The 20,864-nt window shown below is 41.8% G+C and overlaps 1 protein-coding gene across 9 annotated transcripts in view; it reads left to right on the forward strand.

The window, feature by feature from the left end:
* LRRK1 (leucine rich repeat kinase 1) overlaps positions 1-20,864 on the forward strand; it is a 153,371-nt gene that overhangs the window by 50,919 nt on the left and 81,588 nt on the right. For all 9 annotated transcript variants that reach the window (XM_015143183.3, XM_077940463.1, XM_077940466.1 and 6 more), the window contains 4 exons: positions 4,445-4,608; positions 14,011-14,182; positions 19,105-19,284; positions 19,724-19,872. In XM_015143183.3, the coding sequence (XP_014998669.3) occupies positions 4,445-4,608; positions 14,011-14,182; positions 19,105-19,284; positions 19,724-19,872 (665 nt within the window). The remainder of the gene's footprint in view (positions 1-4,444; positions 4,609-14,010; positions 14,183-19,104; positions 19,285-19,723; positions 19,873-20,864) is intronic.

Genomic DNA, 20,864 nt, shown 5'->3' on the forward strand with positions numbered 1-20,864 from the left:
TGTCCCATGTAAGAAACCTTTGCTTACCCTCAAGTCATGAAGATAGTCTCCCATATGATTTCCTAGAAGCTTCATAGTTTTAGCCTTTATGTTTAGGTCCATGATTCATCTCAATTATTTTTTCTTTTTTAAAAACTTTTTTTCAAGTTCAGAGGTACACGAGCAGGATGTGCTGGTTTGTTGCATAGGTAAACATGTGCCATGGGGATTTACTGAACAGATCATCCCATCACCCAAGTATTAAGCCCAGCATCCATTAGCCGTTCTTCCTTATGCTCTTTCCCCACCCTCCCTCACCACAGGTGCCCAGTGTGTGTTGTTCCCCTCGTGCATCTATGTGTTCTCATCAATCAGCTCCCACTTATAAGTGAGAACACGTGGTATGTGGTTTTCTGTTCCTGTGTTAGTTTGCTGAGGATAATGGCTTCCAACTTCATCCATGTCCCTGCAAAGAGATAATCTTATTCCTTTTTATGACTGCATAGTATCCTATGCTGTATATGTACCACATTTTCTTTTTCTTTTTTTCTTTTTTTTTTGAGACAGAGTTTTGCTCTTGTTGACTAGGCTGGATCACAGTGGTGCTACCTCAGCTCACTGCAACCTCTGCCTCCCAGGTTCAAGCAATTCTCCTGCCTCAGCCTTCGTAACAGCTGAGATTACAGGTGCCCACCATGACGCCGGGCTAATTTTTTGTATTTTTAGTAGAGACGGGGTTTCACCATGTTCGCCTGGCTGGTCTTGAACTCCTGGCCTCAGGTGATCCAACTGCCTTGGCCTCCCAAAGTGCTGGGATTATAGGTGTGAGCCATCACACCCAGCCACCACATTTTCTTTATCCGGTCTATCACTGATGGGCATTTGGGTTGATTCTATGACTTTGCTATTGTAAATAGTGCTGTAATGAACATGTGTATGCCATCTCAAGATAATATTTGTGTATGGTGAAAAGTAGGGGTAATTGCTTTTTATTAAATGAGGGTGTCCAGTTGCTCCAGCACTATTTACTGAAAAGACTTTGCTTTTCCCATTGTACTGCTTTGGCTCCCTTGTCAAAAATCAATTGGATGTACAAGCACAGGTCTATTTTTCAACCCTCTATTCTGTCCCTTGGAGCCATTTGTCTATACCCAGTACCATACTGTCTTGATTATTATAGCTTTGTAGTTTGTTTCTTGGAAGGATAATGGCTTCCAACTCCATCCTGCCAATGTCTTGAAATCAGGTAGTGTACATTCTCCAACTCTCTTCATTTTCAAGATTGCTTTGGCTATTCTAGGTCTTTCAAATTTCCATATAAACTTAAGAATCAGATTGTCAATTTATTTCCCCAAAAAATGACCCTATTGGAATCATAGTTGGGATTAAATTGAATCTATAGATAAAATCAAAGAGAACTGACATCTTAACAGTACTAAGTCTTCTAATACATGAAGATGGATGTCTTCCCACTTATTTAGGTCTTGTTCAATTTCTCTCAGCCATGTTGTATGTTTTCAGCATACAGATCTTGCCAATCTTTTATTACATTTTTTTTCTAAGAATGTAATTTTATACTATCCTAAACTACTTTTTCAATTTTTCAAATGTTAGCTGCGATTATGTGATTCATTTTTGTGAGGTGTATGTCTGTGAGCCAACCGTGCTATGCATTTACATTTAAAAAGAAAAACAAGGCCAGGCACAGTGGCTCACGCCTGTAATCCCAGCACTTTGAGAGGTTGAGGTGGGTGGATCACTTGAGGTCAAGAGTTTGAGACTAGCCTGGCCAACATGGTGAAACCCTGTCTCTACTAAAAATACAAAAATTAGCCAGACTTGGTGGCTTGCACCTGTAATCCCAGCTACTCAGGAGGTTGAGACGTGAGAATCACTTGAACCCAGGAGGTGGAGATTGCAGTGAGCCGATATCGTGCCACTGCACACCAGTCTGGGAGGCAGAGTGAAACTGTGTCTCAAAAAAAAAAAAGAAAAAAGAAAAAAGAAGAAGAAAATCAATCCAAAGCCTGTTTTATTCATCCCTTCAGAAAGGCAGCACAAAGATGGGGTGGGTTTAGCCTGAGAGCTGGGAGACCAAACTTCTGTCCCAGTTTGCCTCTACTGGCTGTGTGAACTTGGCCAAGAATGATTGTGTTGAAGTCAAAATAAAAATATACAGATAAATTTTTATTTTTATTTTTTATTTGTACAAATTTGTGGGGTGTAAGTGACATTTTGTTATGTGTATATAGTGCATAGTGATCCAGTCAGGGCATTTAGGGTGTCTATCACCTGAATACAGTACATTTTTGTTAACTATAGTTACCCTACTCTGCTGTCAAACATTGAATTTATTCCTTCTTACTGTATGCTTGTACCCTTTAACCCACTTTTGTTCATCCTCCCTGCTCCCACACTCACCCTTCCCAGTCTCTGTTATTTGTTTTTCCCATTTTTCCACTCTCTTCCTCCATGTGATCAAATTTTTAGCTCCCACAAATAAGTGAGAACATGCGATATTTGTCTTTTTGTGCCTGCTTATTACACTTAAGATAATGACCTCCGGTTCCATCCATGCTGTTGCAAATGAAAAGAGAATTTTTTTTTTTTTTTTTTTTTTTAGACAGAGTTTCGCTCTGTCACCCAGTCTGGAGTGCAGTGGTGTGATCTCAGCTCACTGCAACCTCAGGCTCCTGGGTTCAAGTGATCCTCGTGCCTCAGCCACCTAAGTAGCTGGGATTACAGGTGCATGCCACCACGCCCAGCTAATTTTTGTGTTTTTAATAGAGACGGGGTTTCACCATGTTGGCCAGGCTGGTCTCGAACTCTTGACCTCAAGTAATCTGCCTGCCTCAGACTCCCAAAGTACTGGGATTACAGGCGTGAGCCACCATGCCCAGCCTGAAAAGAATTTTAAAATCTAATGTTTTATTGGGATATAAGAATTGTAATTTGTGATATATATATATATATATATATAGAGAGAGAGAGAGAGAGAGAGAGAGAGAGAGAGTTGATATGTTTGAAGAATAAAGAGAAAGTTGGCAGTTTTGTAATAAAAAGGAGAAATGTTAGGGGTGTTTTACAAGAAAATGTATTAGTATTAGCAAGATTTTGGAGAGTTGGCAAGTTATGATGGGTGAGTGACAGTTGTGGGTAAAGCTAGTTTTAGAGTCGTTTTAGTAGTTATTAGATAAAACTGGTTTTAGTTGTAGTAGACATTTTTAGTAGTCGGACTTGTAGAGAATTATATTTTTGGAGTAATGTTACATGCCCGAAGTGCTTTTTCTTCTTGGCTTCTCAGCTCTGTTTTAGTAGGGTGTAAAAACAATAATCCAATTTGCATGATCACCTTTCACAACAGTATTCTTTACCTATTTCTGCTGTCACTCCACGCAATCAGAATTTAACTCCTCATCCATTGCGGTCTTTTCTGTAATATCTATGGAGAGAAAGCTTTTTACTGTTGTTCCCTAACGTCTTTGGAAATCTGGTAGAAGTTTTGAATTTTGTCCTTGGAAAAATGTACACACACACATCCAGTTTTGTGTACAATTTTAGGATGTTCAGGAAACTTTAGAAGCCTGTTAGCCTTTCGGGGTCCACAGACCCTCACTGTGAACCCCTTCTAGAGTGGAAGCTCAGGGAGGGCAAAAGGCCGCCGTCGTTTCCCTCTGCTCCTTCTGCACCCAGCGAGTGCTCGGCCCATCATGGCCGCTCAGTAAATGACTGTCGCTTTTGTTGAATGGCCCGGGTGCTGGATCGTGGCCTCCCGTAAGGCTGGCCTCTCCTCCCGAGTGGCACCAGGTGCTCAGATGACCTGGAGCAGCCCAGTGCTCTGGTGAACCAGCGCGATCCGAGGCCCAGTGTTTCGGGGGTTGTCCCAGATTGTTACGCAGCGCGTTTGTGCAAGAGCAGGTCTGGAGTGAGGGCTGCTGATTCTAAATCCCACGCCCTTCGTGGGGTTTTCTAGGCTGGCAGGGAAAGCGTCCAGATCTCCACACCCCCAGGAGTTGGCCTGTCTTTCTTCCATCACTAAATACTCTATCCCCTGTGGGCACAGCAGCGGGACAGTTTGGCTGAGACCTCCAGCTCTCTCGCCAAAGCCCCTGCTCCTCCGCTGCTGTCGGTGAGGTCAGCCCGGCTGCTCCCCCGCAGGCAGCTGTCCCCAGTGCCCTGGAAGGGCTCCAGGTGGCAGTCTCACTGCAGAATCCTCCTAGCTGTGCTCGCTGCCCGGTGCCTTCGCAGACAGCCCGCTTCGCACCAGCCCCGGGAGGGCTCTGAGGCAGGGTTGCAGGTCGCGGGGTGGCGAGTGCAGGGAGCATTGCAGGGCCATGCCTTTCTCTTCCTGAAGCCCCCACGATCGTGCAATGGACCGCACATCCCTCTGCTGTGTTCTACGATGATTCTCAAGAGCACGCAGGCAGTTGACGGTGACGCTGTGTGTGCGCTTCCTCCCACGCAGGTGCTGGGGACATGGGCAGCAAACCGTCCACGCCAGGCGGTGGCCCTACAGCGCAGTCCCCGAGGACGGAAGGCATTCGCGCCGCGTACAGGCAGGGAGACCGTGGCGGCGCCCGGGACCTGCTCAAGGAGGCCTGCGACCAGTGCACGTCCCAGCTGGAAAAGGTAGGGGGAGTGCCTGCCCCTGCGGCCACCAATGCAGTCCTGGGCTGGAGGAAGGTGACCGCTCAGATGATTTTCTCGTTCTTGTCATAACTGTAATGAGCATTCTTACTGTGTTCTGGAAATGCCTCATTTTGCATATAAACTTGTGGGCGCCTTTCCTTTCCAATTGACTTCTCAGTCTGCTATCACCTAAGCAGGCCCCTGCCACCTTTTCATGGGAGGGCTTTGAGGGACAGGGGTGGGGTCACTTAAATGTAAAGAACAAAATGCCACCCAGAGACTTAACCTACTGTATTCTTTTACGCTTTTTGTCATTATAAAAAGTAGCACATGCTGGAAAAATAAAATGTAGAAAATATATAAAAGTAGGAAAAATGGGACAAAAAAGTAACCAAATTTCTAATACACCCTAAAACCCACTTAACGGTTTTGCTGTATTTTCTTCCAGCCTGCCGATCTGAGCATACATTGTTGTTGTTGTTGTTGTTGTTGTTGTTGTTGTTGTTGTTGTTTCTAATATAGATGCCACCAGATTGCATATATGGTTATGCAGCTGCTGCTTGTACTTTTATAATATTATTTTAATAATTTTCCAGATGATTAAAAATTCCTTATAGGCGTCTCGTTCAATGGATACATGACATTCCATCTACAGGGAATGTGTTCACCCGGCTATTTATCTTGGTTGGATATGTGGATTGCTTCTCATTTCTTACTAATATAAATGATGCTCTATTGAATGTTTTTGCCGAATTCTTTTCTTATTGTAATGTTATATTCTTAGCATAGATGTACGGGGATTGAGAATGTGGATATGAGGACTTTTAAAGTTTTGGAGTACATGCCAAGCTGTTTTCCAAAAATCTTCTACAGATTAACCCTGCCAGCAACAATTGGAGTGGGCCCTTACCACGTTTTTTGCCCTTGTGGGAGATTCTTATTGGTTATTATCATGAAAATACCTTAAGGATGTTTTATTTGCATTACTTTGATTAGGACAGGTTTAACATGTTTCCATTTAATTGATAGTTAGAATTCATTCAATTCCTAAAACTCCAACCTGTTCTCAGAAGTGTAAGAGATTGGGAGAGGGGCAGTACTGCATGCTTGGGAATTGTTAAGCATAAGGAAGGCATTTGAAATCCCTCTGATTAGGAATTCATGGTGGATATAGCAAAGGACCATTCTTCTGCACAGGGAGAGCTGCGCTGTGCACATGAGCAGGTCAGAGCTGTGGGCTCTTCGGGTGGACAGCAGTGGCCTCAAGCAGGGAAGAGCTGTGCAGCAAACACAGCCTGGCATCCCTGCCAAGTGGCCAAGCAGCCAGAGATAGTGGCTCATTTCAGAGCTGTGCAGATTCAGGGATGTGGCAGCAGCAGGAGATGCTGATGGGGGAAGATGATCACGGAGGGGCCCGAGAGCCAAAGGGGATGTGATTTCATCCTGAGGGTGGAAAAGCTGTTAAAGAGAGTGGCATCATAATTTGGGAAAGGGCACTCTTGCTGATATTTGAATAAAGGAAAACAGAGTCCTGGGTGTGGGTCTCTTCTCTGTAGCATCATGGTCAGTGGCAACTCAAAATCAAAAAGGTTCCTAGAAAGCTGCCTCTCTGCTGAATACAACATTGATGAAATCCTAGCTGATTGGACTTTAAGAAGACAGTGAGGAAAAGGATGGATACATCTGTGTTTTCATAAAAATGTAAAATTATAGTTCCAAAAAATACCATAATTAAGAGTCAAGGATTGATGCAAAAGGAGAAGGTATATGGCTAATATCCTTCACTGACAAAGAGCTTTTATAAGTCAATATGAAATAATAATATAACTTTCAAAAGGACAACAGGACATGGAAGCAGCAAAATAAAGGTAAAGAAAGCAGAAGGCATGAAATTGTAAAAATAATTTGAAAGTTTTGAAATAGAAAGCAAAGTAGAAAGAAGTAGAAATGACCACCAAATGAAAAATTGATTCTTTGAAGAGATTAATAAAATGGAAAATCTCTGGTGAGAGTAAAAGATGAAAAAGAAGAAATAGATAAATCAGGAATATAAAAGAGACCTTCACGACAGTTTATACAAGCATTAAAAACATAACAACAGAATGTATTATGAGCAAGTTTATGTTAAAACACTCAAAAATTTAGATGAAATGAACAAATAAAAATAAAAATTTAACTTTGAAAAGAAAGAGAAAGCATGAATAGTCTTTCAACCATGAAGGAAATAAATCAATCATGTAAAACCTTCTGACAAAACAAATTCTAGGTCTACATGGTTTTACTCGTGTGTTCTACCAAATAATAAAATCACTTGTCCAGAAAATAGAAAAAGAGGGTGCACTCCCCTCCCCCGTTCCTTTGATGAAGCTAACACAACCTCAATACCAAGAGTAGGTGAGAACAGTACCTGGAATGAAAATGACTAAGGATATGAATAGGCAAATAGACACACACACACCTGAACGATATTCAGATGGATGGTACACATATGTAAAGTTATTCAACTTTGTTAAAGCTTATAGAAAGGTAAATTAAACAAAAATGAAACAACATTTTTAAGTTAATCAGATTGACACCTTAAAGTTTGATAAAAATCAGAAGGAAGGCTATGGGAACTTACACACCTTTATTCAATGCTACTAGGAATATACTAGGAATGTGTGCAGCCTCTTTGGAAGGCCATCTGAAAATGCTTATCAAATTTTCAAATTTCATCATCTTTGACCCAGCAAAACTACTGCTAGGAACTTACCCCTACAGATTTACTTGAAAAAAAAATTACCAAGTTGTATGTGTAAGGATGTTCACTCAAGTTGTGTTTAAGATAGCACAACCTTGAAAACCGCCTAACTGTTCCATCCACAGGAGAAGGCTGCTACAGAAATGTCAGTCTGTCCAGGTCCTAGAATACCACACAGCACTCCAAAAGCACAAAATAATCTCTAGCAGCTGTTTTGGAAAGAACTCCAGTGTAACTTAATGTAATAAGCGCAGAACTTCTGCTTCCGGGAAGATGGAGGGAACATGGAGGTTGTTTACTTTGCCCTCTTCTCACTAAGTGCACTAAAGCTCTAGACGTTACATGTAAAACAAACGTAGGATTCTGAAAGGTGGAGAAAAGAAGGCAGACTAGCTGGTGGTCTCAGTACTCAAGGAAATCACAGTAGTACGTTTTTGGGTTTTACTTTTATCTCATACGTCCCAAACCAGATACTGAGGAAGTTGGCAATCCAGAAACACAAACTGGCACAGAGGAGAAAAAAAAAAAATCCAAGGAAAGCCTGCTCTCTCTAACCAAAGCACCAGGAAAGGCACAGCAAAGCCAGGCAGGAAACTTATAGGCAATCACCAAACCCCCTTTGGCCAAACACTGCAGAAATATGCTTGCAGACCGGCCCTACCTCTCACCAGCAAAGGCCAGGTGGAGAGCCTAGAGTTCCACCCTTGCCAGGCTGTAACAGGCACCTCAATCATCCCCACCCCAGGGTGTCAGAGAAGGCTGTGAGGAGCTGGGGTGCTAATCCCCACCAGGTGGTGACAACATCCCCCCATCACCATCAGTGGACAGCATGTGGGGAGCCTGGACTTCTGTCCCCACCCAGCCTGGCAGTAATGAGACATGTGTTCCCCATATAACTAGGGTAGAATTGAAGCAGGCCTGGAGGAGAATCTCAAGTCCTAACTCTGCCCAGCAATAACAAGGAGCCCCTGCTTACTGGTGGTCAACTGATTATAAGTATAGCCCCCAGATTTCCACCCCACCAGGCAGCATTGAGGGGCCATCCCTGTTTACCCACCAGAGCGGCATCAGAGGAGGCCTGCCAAAACACAAGATTGAAGTAAGATCCAGAGTCTTAAAACATAATGCCCCAAATATCCAGGCCATTAAAAAAATTACTTATAATTACCAAGAACCAGAAAGATCACAAACTCACTGAGACAAGATGACCAAGAGAGGCCAGGAGCAGGATGACTCCAACGTTAGAATTATCTAACAAGGATTTTAAGGTAGTCATCATAAAAATGCTTCTGTGGGCAATTATAAATATACTTGAAACAAATGGAATAATAGAAAGTTTCAGCAAAGAAATAAAAGACACAAGGAGAGCCAAATGAAGATTTTAGAACTTAAAAGTACAATACCTGAAATTAAAAAAAAAAAAAAAAAAACTCAATGAATGGGTTCAACTGTAGAATGGAGAAGAGAGGACAGGGGAAAGAATCAGGGAGAAGGCAGAACAGTAGAAATTACCCACTCTGGAAATAAAGCCAAAACAAAAGAAAATAGACTGAAAAAATGAACAGAGCCTCATGGACATGTGAGGATTTTAACAGAAGATCTAACATTCATGTCATCAGAATCCCAGGAGAGTAGACAGAAGGCAAGACTGAAGGAGAACTCAAAGAGACAATGGCTGAAAACTTCTCAAACTGGCAGAGGACATAAATGCTCAGATTGAAGAAGTTGAAAACAAACAGGACATACCCAGAGAAATCCATTCCAAGTGCATCATAGTCCAGCTTATTAAAACTAAAGACAAAACAAAATAAAACCTTGAAAGTAGTCAAAGAGAAACATTGCCTTTAGGGGAAAAACATCCAAAAGACAAAAATTACCAACATCAGAAGGGAAACACAGAACATCATTACAGATCCTGCAGATATCAAAAAGATAATAAGGGGACATTATGAATAGCTCTAAACACATACATTGGATAACTTAGATGAAACGGACAAATCCTTGAAAAGTAGAAATTACCACAACTTAATAGGAAATACATAATTTGAATAACCTTTTAACTATGCAGAAAATTCTATTCATAATTTTAAACTTCCCCCAAAAACAAATTTACAGATCCAGATGGCTTCACTGGATAATTCTACCTAACATTTAAAGAATTAATACCAATTCTACATAGTCTCTTCTAGAAAATAGAAGAGGGAACATTTTTTAACACTTTCATCAAGGCTGTATTACCCTAACACCAAAACCAAAGACAGTGTTAAAAAAAGTATGGACCAATGCCCATTATGAATGTGGATGCAAAAATTCTTTACAAAATATTACCAAGTACAATTCTGCTATATGTAAAAGGAATTCTAAGCCATGACCAAGTGGAGTTTATTCCAGAGATGCAAAGTTGGTTCGGTTTCAATCATCAATCAATGTAATCCTCTTTACTAATAAACTAAAAAAGAAAAGTTACCTTATCATATCAATTGATACAGAAAAAAATTGACAAAATTCAATACCATGTTTCTCAAAAACTCTTAGAAAATTAAGAATAGGAGGGAACTTTCTCAATTGGATAAAGAATATTGACAAAAACCTACAACTAACATCATTCTTGATGTTGAAGACTGTTTTCCCCTAAGATCAGGAATGAGGCAAGAATGTCCACTCTCAATATAATGCTGCAAGTTCTACTCAAGAGCAACTATAATATCATTGTATTTAAAAAATACTATTCAATATATTTAATATATTGCTGGAAATTCTAGCCAATGCAAGAAGGCAAGGAAATGAAATAAAAGGCACACAGATATGAAAGAAATAAACTGTCTCTATTTGTAGATCACATGACAATCTATACAGAAAATCCATAAAAGAAATGATTTATGAAAGAAAAATTGGTAAACTGGACCTCACCAAGAGTAAAAACTTTTCTCTGAGAAATATCTAAGACAGTGATTCTAAAAAAAACAAGCTACAGACTGAGAGAAATATTTACAAATCACTTATATGACAAAGGACTCCATAGCTAGAATATATAAAGAACTCTCAAAACTCAACATTAAAAAGCAAACAATCCAAATAGAAAAGTTATGAGATATGTGAAGAGATATTTCACTGAGGAAGATACACAGATGTCAAATAAGCACATGAAAAGATGTTTAACATCATTAGCCATTAGGAAAATAAAAATTAGAGCAATGATAAGATGTCATTACACAGCTTTATGAACAGCAAAAATAAAAAATAGTGACAGTACCAAATTCAGATTGGGATGCAGAGAAGGGGTATCTCTAATGTGTTACCACCAACAATGTAACATGGTACAATCATGCTGGAAAATAGTTTGTCAGTTTCTTTAAAAAACTAAAAATTCACTTATGAACCAGCAATTGAACTCCTGAATATTTAGTCTAGAGAGAGGAAACTTACATGCACACAAAAACTTGCTCACGATGTTTCATACAAACTTTATTTGTAATGACCCAAAACTGGATACAACCAAAGACTCTCAGTAAGTGAATACTTAAACATACATGGAGTACTACTAAGCTATACAAAGGCACTCTCCTGAAACATGCAACAACTCGGATGGATCTCAGGACATTATGCTGAGTTAAAAAAAAAAAAAAAGCCAATCTCAAAAGATCATCTCTATGATTCCATTTAAGTAACATTCTCAAAATGACAAAATTATAGAGGTGGAAAGAGATTAGTGTTTGTCAGGGGTTAGAGATGGTGAAGAGGAAGAGGATGAGTGAGACTACCATGGGTACGTGGCATGACAGAGACCTTTGTGGTGATGGAACAGGTTTGTATCTTGATTGTGGTGGTGGCTACTCAAGTCTACACCTGTGACAAAATGCAGAACATATACACACATTGTACTAACATCAAGTATCTTGCTACAATTATGTAAGATGTTGCCATTGGGGGAAACTGGATGAAGGATACTAGGGTCCTCTCAGTACTATCTTTGTAACTTCCCATGAATCTCTGATTATTTCAGAGCAAAAAGTTAAAAAATAACCGAAGTATAAGTCCACTTTTACAGCACTTAAAAACTGGTAATAGTTAATCTACGATGTCAGAAGTCAGTATAGTGGTTCCTCACCATAGGGTAGTGACTAGAAGGAACAAAGGGGGCTTCTGGGCACAGGTGATGTCCTGGTCTTTGGACTGAGGCCAGTTACATGGGTGTATTCAAATGCCTTGCATGAAACTGAACACTTAAAATATTTGCACTTTTCTGCAGGTGTGCAGGTGTGTTATATTGATGATTAAAAGGTCATAATGAATTAAGTGAAAAAAGCATTCAGTTGTATATGAGATTACCTGTGAGTACTATAAATAAATATGTTCTGGAAGGTGTCCTTTGCAGAGGGCAATTGGGAGGTAAAGACATAGAGAGATGCCTACTTCTTGCTTTATACTTTTCTGTGCTGTTGGAATTTTTTTAAATACTCACTATGGAGACTCCAGCCAGAAAGCCAGCTTTGACCTTTCCCACTGTCTGGGTCCTCTTGGCCTTGGGCTGGCTCCTATGACATCACTTGCCACTGCTAGAGGATGGGGCTTTTAAGCCTCTAACCGACCGAGTCTAGACAGCTGTTAGTTGTGTGCAGTGAAGCATTTAATCAATCACTGTGGCTTTTCTCCATAATGCAAATGCTTTCCTGGAATGACAGGGCTACTGGGCCTCACCCTCGGCAGAGTGGCAGGTGGGTGGGCTTTTCTTTCTGATCGTGTTGAATATATGAGTCTACTGTCCTTCACCTGATCCCAGCCCCTTAGACTGTTCCTCTCCTCACTTGCCAGACATAGATCCCACTGCCAGCCCATTCACTCCACTTACAGAACCTGAGCCTTCCTCCAAGTCCCATGTTTCCAGGAAGTCTTGAATGCAACAGAGACTCTTAGGCTTTAGAGCTAGACACCCCAGTTCAAACCCTGAGCAGTTCTGCTGATGATAAACTCCCTAACCATGGGCAAGCTTTTATTTACTCTTCTGTAACATAGAAATACAGGCACATTCCTGGCATGACTGTTGGGAGGATTGAATGTAGCCATGTGAATAAAGTACTCAGTCCAGAATCTGTCACATGATGAGAGCTTTGATAAATGTCCATTCCCTTTCCTGGGGGCTCCATTTACCCATTCCTACCCAACGCATCTAAAATGATCTCCAAACACACTTGTGTTATAAACTATTCAGCAAGTCAAATGTGCTTGTTGGGGGCTGTTTATGCATACTCCCTCCTCAAATTAATTGTAAATCTGTGGAGACCAGAAATGGCCCCTGACATCCTCAGTGCACCGTCCCACCTCTCACACACAGTAGATCCTCAATAAGTGTTGATGGAGGCACTGGCCATCCCATTCCAATAGGGGCTCCCCATCTACCCGCTTGAACACACTGATGTTCAAGCCCATAGGAAACAACCAGATGCCAAAGGACTTGACATTTCAGAAATGCAATCAAACACTTAACATGCCAATCTAGCAGCCATCTGAGTATCCTTTTCTCAGACCCAGAGAGCTCTTGATAAGTCAAGACCACTTTTACACTGGTCTATGATAGCCACTTACTAGCTATGTGGTGTCGGGCAAGCTCTGAAACCTCTCTGAACCTCCACATTCTTGTTGATGTATTAATACATGGCCTGCCACATAGGACCTTTACATACCGGAAGGACTGGAAATGAGCAGGAACTCAGGTTTGGGTCCAGTTTCCACCATATCCTTTCCTTCCTCTGGGCCACCAAGTCAAGAGTCCCTCTGCATGCTGCTGGAGGATCTTTGTCCCTGGATTCAGATCTGTGAAGTCCCCTAGTCTGTCACATTCCATTTATGAATAAATTGCAGAATGGTTCCTCAGAGAGCCTGGTTGCCTTCCCTCTTCCCAGGACTGACTCAACATGTCCCAAGTGATTACTGAGCTCTGGCTCTATGCCAGAAGGGGCTATGCGCACCATCCCCTTCCTCATGAAGCAGGTAGTCGAGAGCAGCAAATGAGAGCCACATGTATAATATCGTATTTTCTAGTAGCCACATTAAAGCAGTAAACAAGCACACACCTATAATCTCAGGTACTCTGGTTGGAGGATCACTTGAGCCCAGAAGGTCGAGACCAGCCCTAGCAACATAGCAAGATCTGGTCTCTACAAAAAAAAAAAAAAAAAAAGCCGGTGTGGTGGCACATGCCTGCAGTCCCAGCTACTCAGGAAGCTGAGGCAGGAGGATCACTTTAGTCTGGGAGGTCAAGGCTGCAGTGAACAAGCCTGGGTAACAGAGAGAGACGCTGGCAAAAAAAAAAAAAAAAAAAAAAAGAGCAAACAGAAACAAACAAATAAAATGTTAATATTATTTTTATTTAACATGAATATATTAAAATAATTGTTTCAACATGTAATCAAGATAAATTATTCATAAGCTAGCTTACCCTTTCTGTACTAGGTCTTTGAATTCACATGTGATTTTATACTCTCCACCTCTCACTTCTGAGGAGCCACATTTCAAGTGCTGCCCAGTCACACTTGGCAGGTGCTGCCGTTCTGGACAACACAACTCCAGCCCTGCCCCGGGACCTGGTGAAGCATTTAACGTCAGTTCTCTTGGCAGTTCCTAATAGAGCCAATCTCACTGGAGCCCTGTTCTGTTTTGGCCAGGGCCAGCTTCTGAGCATCCCAGCGGCCTATGGGGATCTGGAGATGGTCCGCTATCTACTCAGCGAGAGACTGGTGGAGCTGCCCACTGAGCCCATGGATGACAACCCAGCCGTGGTAGCAGCGTATTTTGGGCACACGGCCATTGTGCAGGAATTGCTTGAGTCCTTACCAGGTAAATCACAGGGCATGAGCTCTTAACCGTGTCTCAGGGCACCTCTTCTTAGGCATCACCCCAAAATGTTTACTTCTTCATGCTTTCACCAATAATGAGATCAAGAAATCCAGGGCAGGCCACTGACACCCAAACAAAGTGAAGCTTGCCTGCTAGCCACATCCCACCTCTCACTCCCATGAACTCATAAGAGAAAGTCTCAAACACCATATTTCATAAAGAATGTAATTAACATTGCTTTTTTAAAAAATAATTAATAGACCTTGGTCTTTTTAGAGAAGTTTTAGATTTATGGAAAAAATTGATTGGAGTGTATAGAGTTCCAGAATTAATGATTTGAAGGTATGTTAACAGAAAACAGGTGATCCCTAATTCACTTACACAAGAATGTCTAGGTAAGAGAGACAGAGTAATCATACTAGTAACTTGTATTGAGATGGGGATGCAGCAGTCTTAGGAGGCAGGTGCTATATTTCAGGGCCATGGTTTTAAAATGAGGAAACCAAAGCTCAGAGAAGTGAGCTCCACCGTACTCCCTCCACACGGTTTTCCCTATGACTCTGTTTTGCATTAGTGTGGTACATTTGCGACAATTGATCAACTAATATTGATACCTTCTTATTAACTAAAGTCCATCGCTTACATTGCAATTCATTCTTGCTGTTGTAGATCCCATTGGTTTTGACAAATGGATAATGACACGTATCCATTAGTACAGTATTACACAGAACAGTTTCACTGCCCTAAAAATCCTCTGTGCTCCACCCCTCCCCTGGCCCCATCCCTCCCTCCCTCCCTCCCCTGGCCCCTGGCAACTACTGATCTTTTTTAGTATCTTTGCCTTTTCCAGAACATCGCTTTAGTTGGAATCCCACAGTATGTAGCCATTTCAAACTCACTTCTTTCCCATAGCAATATGCATTTAAGGTTTCTCCATGCCTGTTTGTGACTTGATAGCTGAATAATATTCCATTGTATTTGTGTACCACACTATGTTGCTTTTATGGGAACTAATTTTTTCTTTGGTGAACTCAAGATGTCCTGGTCTCCTGTAATTTCCCGTGGTGGTCTTAGCTCAGAAACACTGCACCAGTCTAGGCAGGCATCGCTACAGTTACAGGTTGAGGCACACCCTAGCAGTGGTCTTTGGGAGTTAGGATTTTGCTTGGGAGCCAGGGCCCACCTCTTGGGTGGGAGAACATGCAGTCGCCCAGGGCCCTGCACCTAGAAGGGCCCACGTTTTGTTTAATACTCTGTACTCACTATCTTAAAATGTTCCATGATTTTTAAACAAGAGGCCCCATTCTTTTCATTCTGCATTGGGCCTCACCCCTTATATAGCAGCCTGTTTGAGAGTTTCCAGCTGTGTGCTTTGGTAGATCTGTGCTCAGAGCTGGTTCCAAGCTGGTGTTCCCCTCATATGTCTGAAGGCAGAATGACATTATGGGCAGAAATCAGGGCAATTTTAGGGCCCATGAGAAGACTAAGACAAGACATAGGAGGGCAGAGAGGAGCTTGGGTGCCCCTAAGGAGCCAAAGGCTGACCTGCCTCTTTTCAGGGAGCCCCAAGATTAGCTCTGTTCTAGCCCTGAAGAGTCTACGCCAGCTGACTCAGTCATCTAATGTTAGCTAATATTTATTGAATACTGCCAAGTGCTGAGCACTTTGTAGAACTTGAGAGACACAGAGAATTTTTTTAAAGATTTTCCCAGCCTTTTAGTACCTCCTGGCCAAGCAGGGGAAATTAAGGCAGAAAGGAGTAACGTTGTGCAATGTAATTATGCTGAGGTTGAAGTATTTTTACACAGAGGTCTGGGAGCACACCAGGGGGCAGGTTTGTCTGGATGCAGGATGGGGTCTCCCAAGGGAGGCTGACATCTGACTTGGGCTTTGCAGAGTGAATAGGAGTTTACTTGGCAGACAAGTGAGGGAAGGACTTGGGCTGCCTGCTTTTGCAGAACAGGAAGCATGGCTGAACCTCATCATGGTTTTCAACTGCTCCCAGGAGCATCCTGTCTTCAGCTCAACTCTGAGCAGAGCTGCTGAGGACTGAAGGATTTCAGACCATTGTGGTGGACTTTGCAGAAAGTGCAGAGATGGGAAAAACAGTGTGTACCATCCCTGCACTTCCTGCAAAGGAGTTCCCAAGCTGGAAGGGAAGTCAGCCATGGTCAGGAGTAAGTTAAGACAAGAAGACAAACGAGTCAGGCCGGACATGGTGGCTCATGCCTGTAATCCCAACACATTGGGAGGCCAAGGCAAGAAGATCACTTGAGCCCAGGAGTTCATGACCAGCCTGAGTAACATAGTGAGACCCTGTCTCTACAAAAAAAAAAAAAATCTAAATTAACCAGGCATGGTGGCACATGCCTATATTCCCAGGTACACGGGAGGCTGAAGTTGGAGAATGACTTGAGCCCAGGAGTCCGAGGCTGCAGTCAGCTATGATAACATTACTATACCCCAGGCTGAGATAGAAGGAGACCCTCTCTCAAACAAAAAGCAAAAACAAGCAGCAGCTAGAGAACAAAGGAGGGTTTGAGAAGAAGAGGGATGAGAGGTTGATGGGATTTATTCTTTGAAGCATGTTGTTAAGTGATTGCTGGTCTCTGAAGCTGAGCAGGGAGGAAGAGGGGCTCCTCTGAGTGTCATTGGCCTTAGGCTGTAGATAATACCTGTAGGGGTTTTGTGTGGTTAAGAGAGCACCCTTTGATTTTAGACAAAGCAAGGTTTAAGTCTTGACCTTGTTATTTACCAACTATGGGACCTTCAGGAAGTTTCCCTGCTGGGTATGTCCCGCAGACCCTGGCTGATGGATGAAATGAGTGCTCAGACACAGGTATACAGTGTAGAGCAGCTGCGTGACTGCCTGGCTCTAGTGGCCAGAGAGCAGCCTGGAGAAGCTAGAGCTGCTTGCTTTTATTCAATGCAGGCACAATGCCGAAAACCTGGAGTGAGCACAACCTGTACGTAATTAACATTTATTGTTCCCCTTTCAGGGAATGGCAAGTCAGCAGATGATCAAAGGTCAGTTCCTGGTCACCATAAGTAAATAAGCCTGTTTAAGCTACATTTCCCTACACTCCTTGCCCTCTGCCTTCAGCTATTTTCCCCCAGGGCTCTGCAGAACCTTCTGAACTTTCAGAAGGTTTGCGTCCTTTCACTGTAGTTTTTCCCACCACTCTGACCAATCTCCTACATTTCCAAACCTCCTCTCTGAGCTTTGGTTTCCTCATCTTAAAATCATGGTCCTGAAATACAATGCCTGCCTCCAAAGACTGACACATCCCCATCTCAACAGAAGTTACTAGCATGGTTACTGTGTTTCTCTTACCTAGATATTCTTGTGTAAGTGAATTAGGGGTCACTTATTTTCTGTTAACATACCTACAAATAATTAATTCTGGTTAACAGTAGAGGGAGAAGAAGGGATATTTATTTGGCACTGGCTCCAGCCTCAGTCCTATGCTACATGTTTTTTTTTTTGGTGAATAACAGGGCCGTCCTGACCCTGCTTTCATTCACGTCCTGTCATGAAGGAGAGGGTCACTCTCTCCTCACTTGGGAGCACTTTGATCCCTAAGACTATGTGCCTCTGGAAATGAGACAGTGTTATGATGCATTTGGGAAATGTCCATGCAGAAGATGAGGTCATTTTTCCATGGCAACTAGACCCAGAAGATATTGCACTATTTTGAACTTGAAGATATTGTAACATTTCAGCCCACACTGTCCCTGTTAACTCAATGTGCTAAGTGTTATTTCATCCTGGAATTAAGTAGGCAGTTCTATTGGAGAGAAATTATCAGTTTTAGGCCTGACAGATCCATTTCTTTCACCAAAGCTTTTATTATTATTATTCATGAAAGTAATATATGTATATTATAGATAATTTTAAAATGTGGGAAAGTGTTAGTACTCTAATAATACAATGACACAACATAATGAGTTAGGATTTATTGATCCAGGCACTTGACACACATTTTGTGATGTAGTCCTCACATTAAACTTGGGAGGATGAGTATTATTATTCCAATTTTACCAACAGCCAAACTAAGAGAGAGATTAAGAAATGTGTCCAAAATTGCATAGCTAAATTATTTTAACTCTAAAATGCCTGTCTCCAAAGTTCATAATCCTGCATGTAATGTTACTCTAGGGGAGGGGTGAGGGCAGGGGAGAGCCCAGAGATAATACCACAACACTGGGGTAGTTCTTTCTAGTCTTATTTCCACACATTCATTTTTTATTTGGCTAAGATCAAGCTGGATATGCCATTTTTAATCCTACATTTCATTGCTTGGCATTTTCTGACAAGCAGGTGGGGGAATGAAGTGTGGAAATGTCATATGCAATTCAGAGGGGCTATTCCAGAAAACACTATCAACTCAACAGAAGCAACTTTCAGCTGGAAACAGGACAGCTGGATTTTTTTTTTTAACTTTTACTTTAGGTTCAGGGGTACGTGTGCAGGTTTGTTACATGGGTAAATTGCATGTTGCTGGGGTTTGGTATGCAGATTATTTTGTCACCTGGGTAATAAGCATAGTACCCAATAGGTAGTTTTTTAATCTTCACCCTTTTTCCTCCTTCTACCCTCAAGTAGTCTCCAGTGTCTGTTGTTCCCTTCTTTGTGTCCATGTTCATTCAATGTTTAGCTTCCCCTTATAAGTGATAACATGCAGTATTTGGTTTTCTGTTCCTGTGTTAGTTCACTTAGGATAATCACCTCCAACTCCATCCATGTTGCTGCAAAGGACATGATCTCATTCTTTTTTATGACTGTATAGTATTCCATGGTGCAAATGTACCACATTTTATTTGACCAGTCCATTGTTACTAATGATCTAAGAGAAGAGCAGAGTGGGAGCAAGTAGCACCCTTCAGTGGTACTTTCCCTTTGTCCTGCCATCTCCTGCCAGGTCCCTGCAGTCCCCAGCGGCTGCTGAACTGGATGCTGGCCTTGGCTTGCCAACAAGGGCACCTGGGGGTTGTGAAGCTCCTGGTACTGACACACGGGGCTGACCCAGAGAGCTACGCTGTCAGGAAGAATGAGTTCCCAGTCATCGTGCGCTTGCCCCTGTATGCGGCCATCAAGTCAGGTAGGTTTCCCCACTACTCTGAGTCAACCCTGACCATGCAAACCATCTCAGCCTCCAGATGTGGGACTATGTCTTTATTCTCACTCTTGGCTCTCAAATTACCTCTGTGAGGAGACTTTTGCAATTCCTGTTCTGTGTTTCTTTTTCAAAATATCTGCACCCTTCCTCATTTCCCCCTTACTTGCCCCCGCAAGGGAATTTCAGTGACAGAGACTGACTGTGTCTAATGGGACTGTTGTATGAGGCACTCCAAAGGGCAAAGCCCCACAGAAATTCTCCTACTAACGGGAACTTGATGCATCAAGAGAAGTAAATAGAGAAGTCCAACCAGCACAAGTACCTTTTCAGTTTCCATTCCACATATCAGAGTCTGCCCTTCCAACAACTATGACACTTTCTGTACCTGCATGCCTTTAGCTTTCTGGTTTTGTTCCTTTAGGGAATGAAGACGTTGCAATATTCCTGCTTCGGCATGGGGCCTATTTCTGTTCCTACATCTTACTGGATAGTCCTGACCCCAGCAAACATCTGCTGAGAAAGTATTTCATTGAAGCCAGTGCGTTGCCCAGCAGTTATCCAGGAAAAACAGTGAGTAGTCACTGCCTGTGGAGTGTATTTAGTTCCTTTTGTATTGCTGTAACAGAATCCCACCGACTGGATAATTTATAATAAACAGAAATATATTTGGCTTACAGTTCTGGAGACTGAGAAGTCCAAGAGCATAGTGCTGGTGTCTTGTGAGGGCCTTCATGCTGTGGTATCCCATGGCAAAAGTGCTGGTATCTGGTGAGGGCCTTCATGCAGTCGTATCCCATGACAGAAGGTGAAGAGCAAGAGACCAACAGACTGAGAGGGAAGAACTCACTTTTATACCAACCCACCCTCAAAATAACATAACAACATTAATCCATTTATGACGGTGGGGCCTTCTTGGCCTAATTGCCACTTAATGGTCCCACCCCTTAATATCTTCACAACAGCAATTACATTTCATCATGAGTTTTGAAGGGGACATCTGGGCTTCATTCCCTCCCAAAGTTTTTTGTTTGTTTTTGTTTTCGTGATTTTTTCAAAAATTGATTAAAGATATCATATTTAACATATTTCTTTTTTTTAATTTTTAGGTGTTAAATTTTAAAATTACTAAAGTTATATATGATTGTTATAACAAGTGATCACAATTGAGAGTGGTAATAAAAATTATGAATCTTCTGCCCTTGAAGTAAATAATTTAACAACCTGGTAGGGATCGTTTCACATCCTTCTATATGCAGTGCTATACAAACATTTATAAACCTATATAGGTTTTAGTTTTAATTTCCCATTTTGATAACAAAAATAGTATTGCATTATTTACATTATCTTCAACTTGGCTTTTTAAATGTAGTACTCTATCATAAACTTCCCCTAGATCAGTTAGTGTAGCTACAACTCATTCTTTTAGGTACATTCTTTAAATACATAGAGCTAATGTAGCTTAGTTGACATAGCTCTCCTCCTATTGGTGAACATTTGAATATTTCTTTTTTTTTCCTCTTGCGATATAGCCTTATTTGCTATAGTATGTTTGCCTATGTAGA

This window comes from Macaca mulatta, chromosome 7 (genome assembly GCF_049350105.2).
Source record: "Macaca mulatta isolate MMU2019108-1 chromosome 7, T2T-MMU8v2.0, whole genome shotgun sequence".
In the NCBI taxonomy this organism is placed as follows: Eukaryota; Metazoa; Chordata; class Mammalia; order Primates; family Cercopithecidae; genus Macaca; species Macaca mulatta.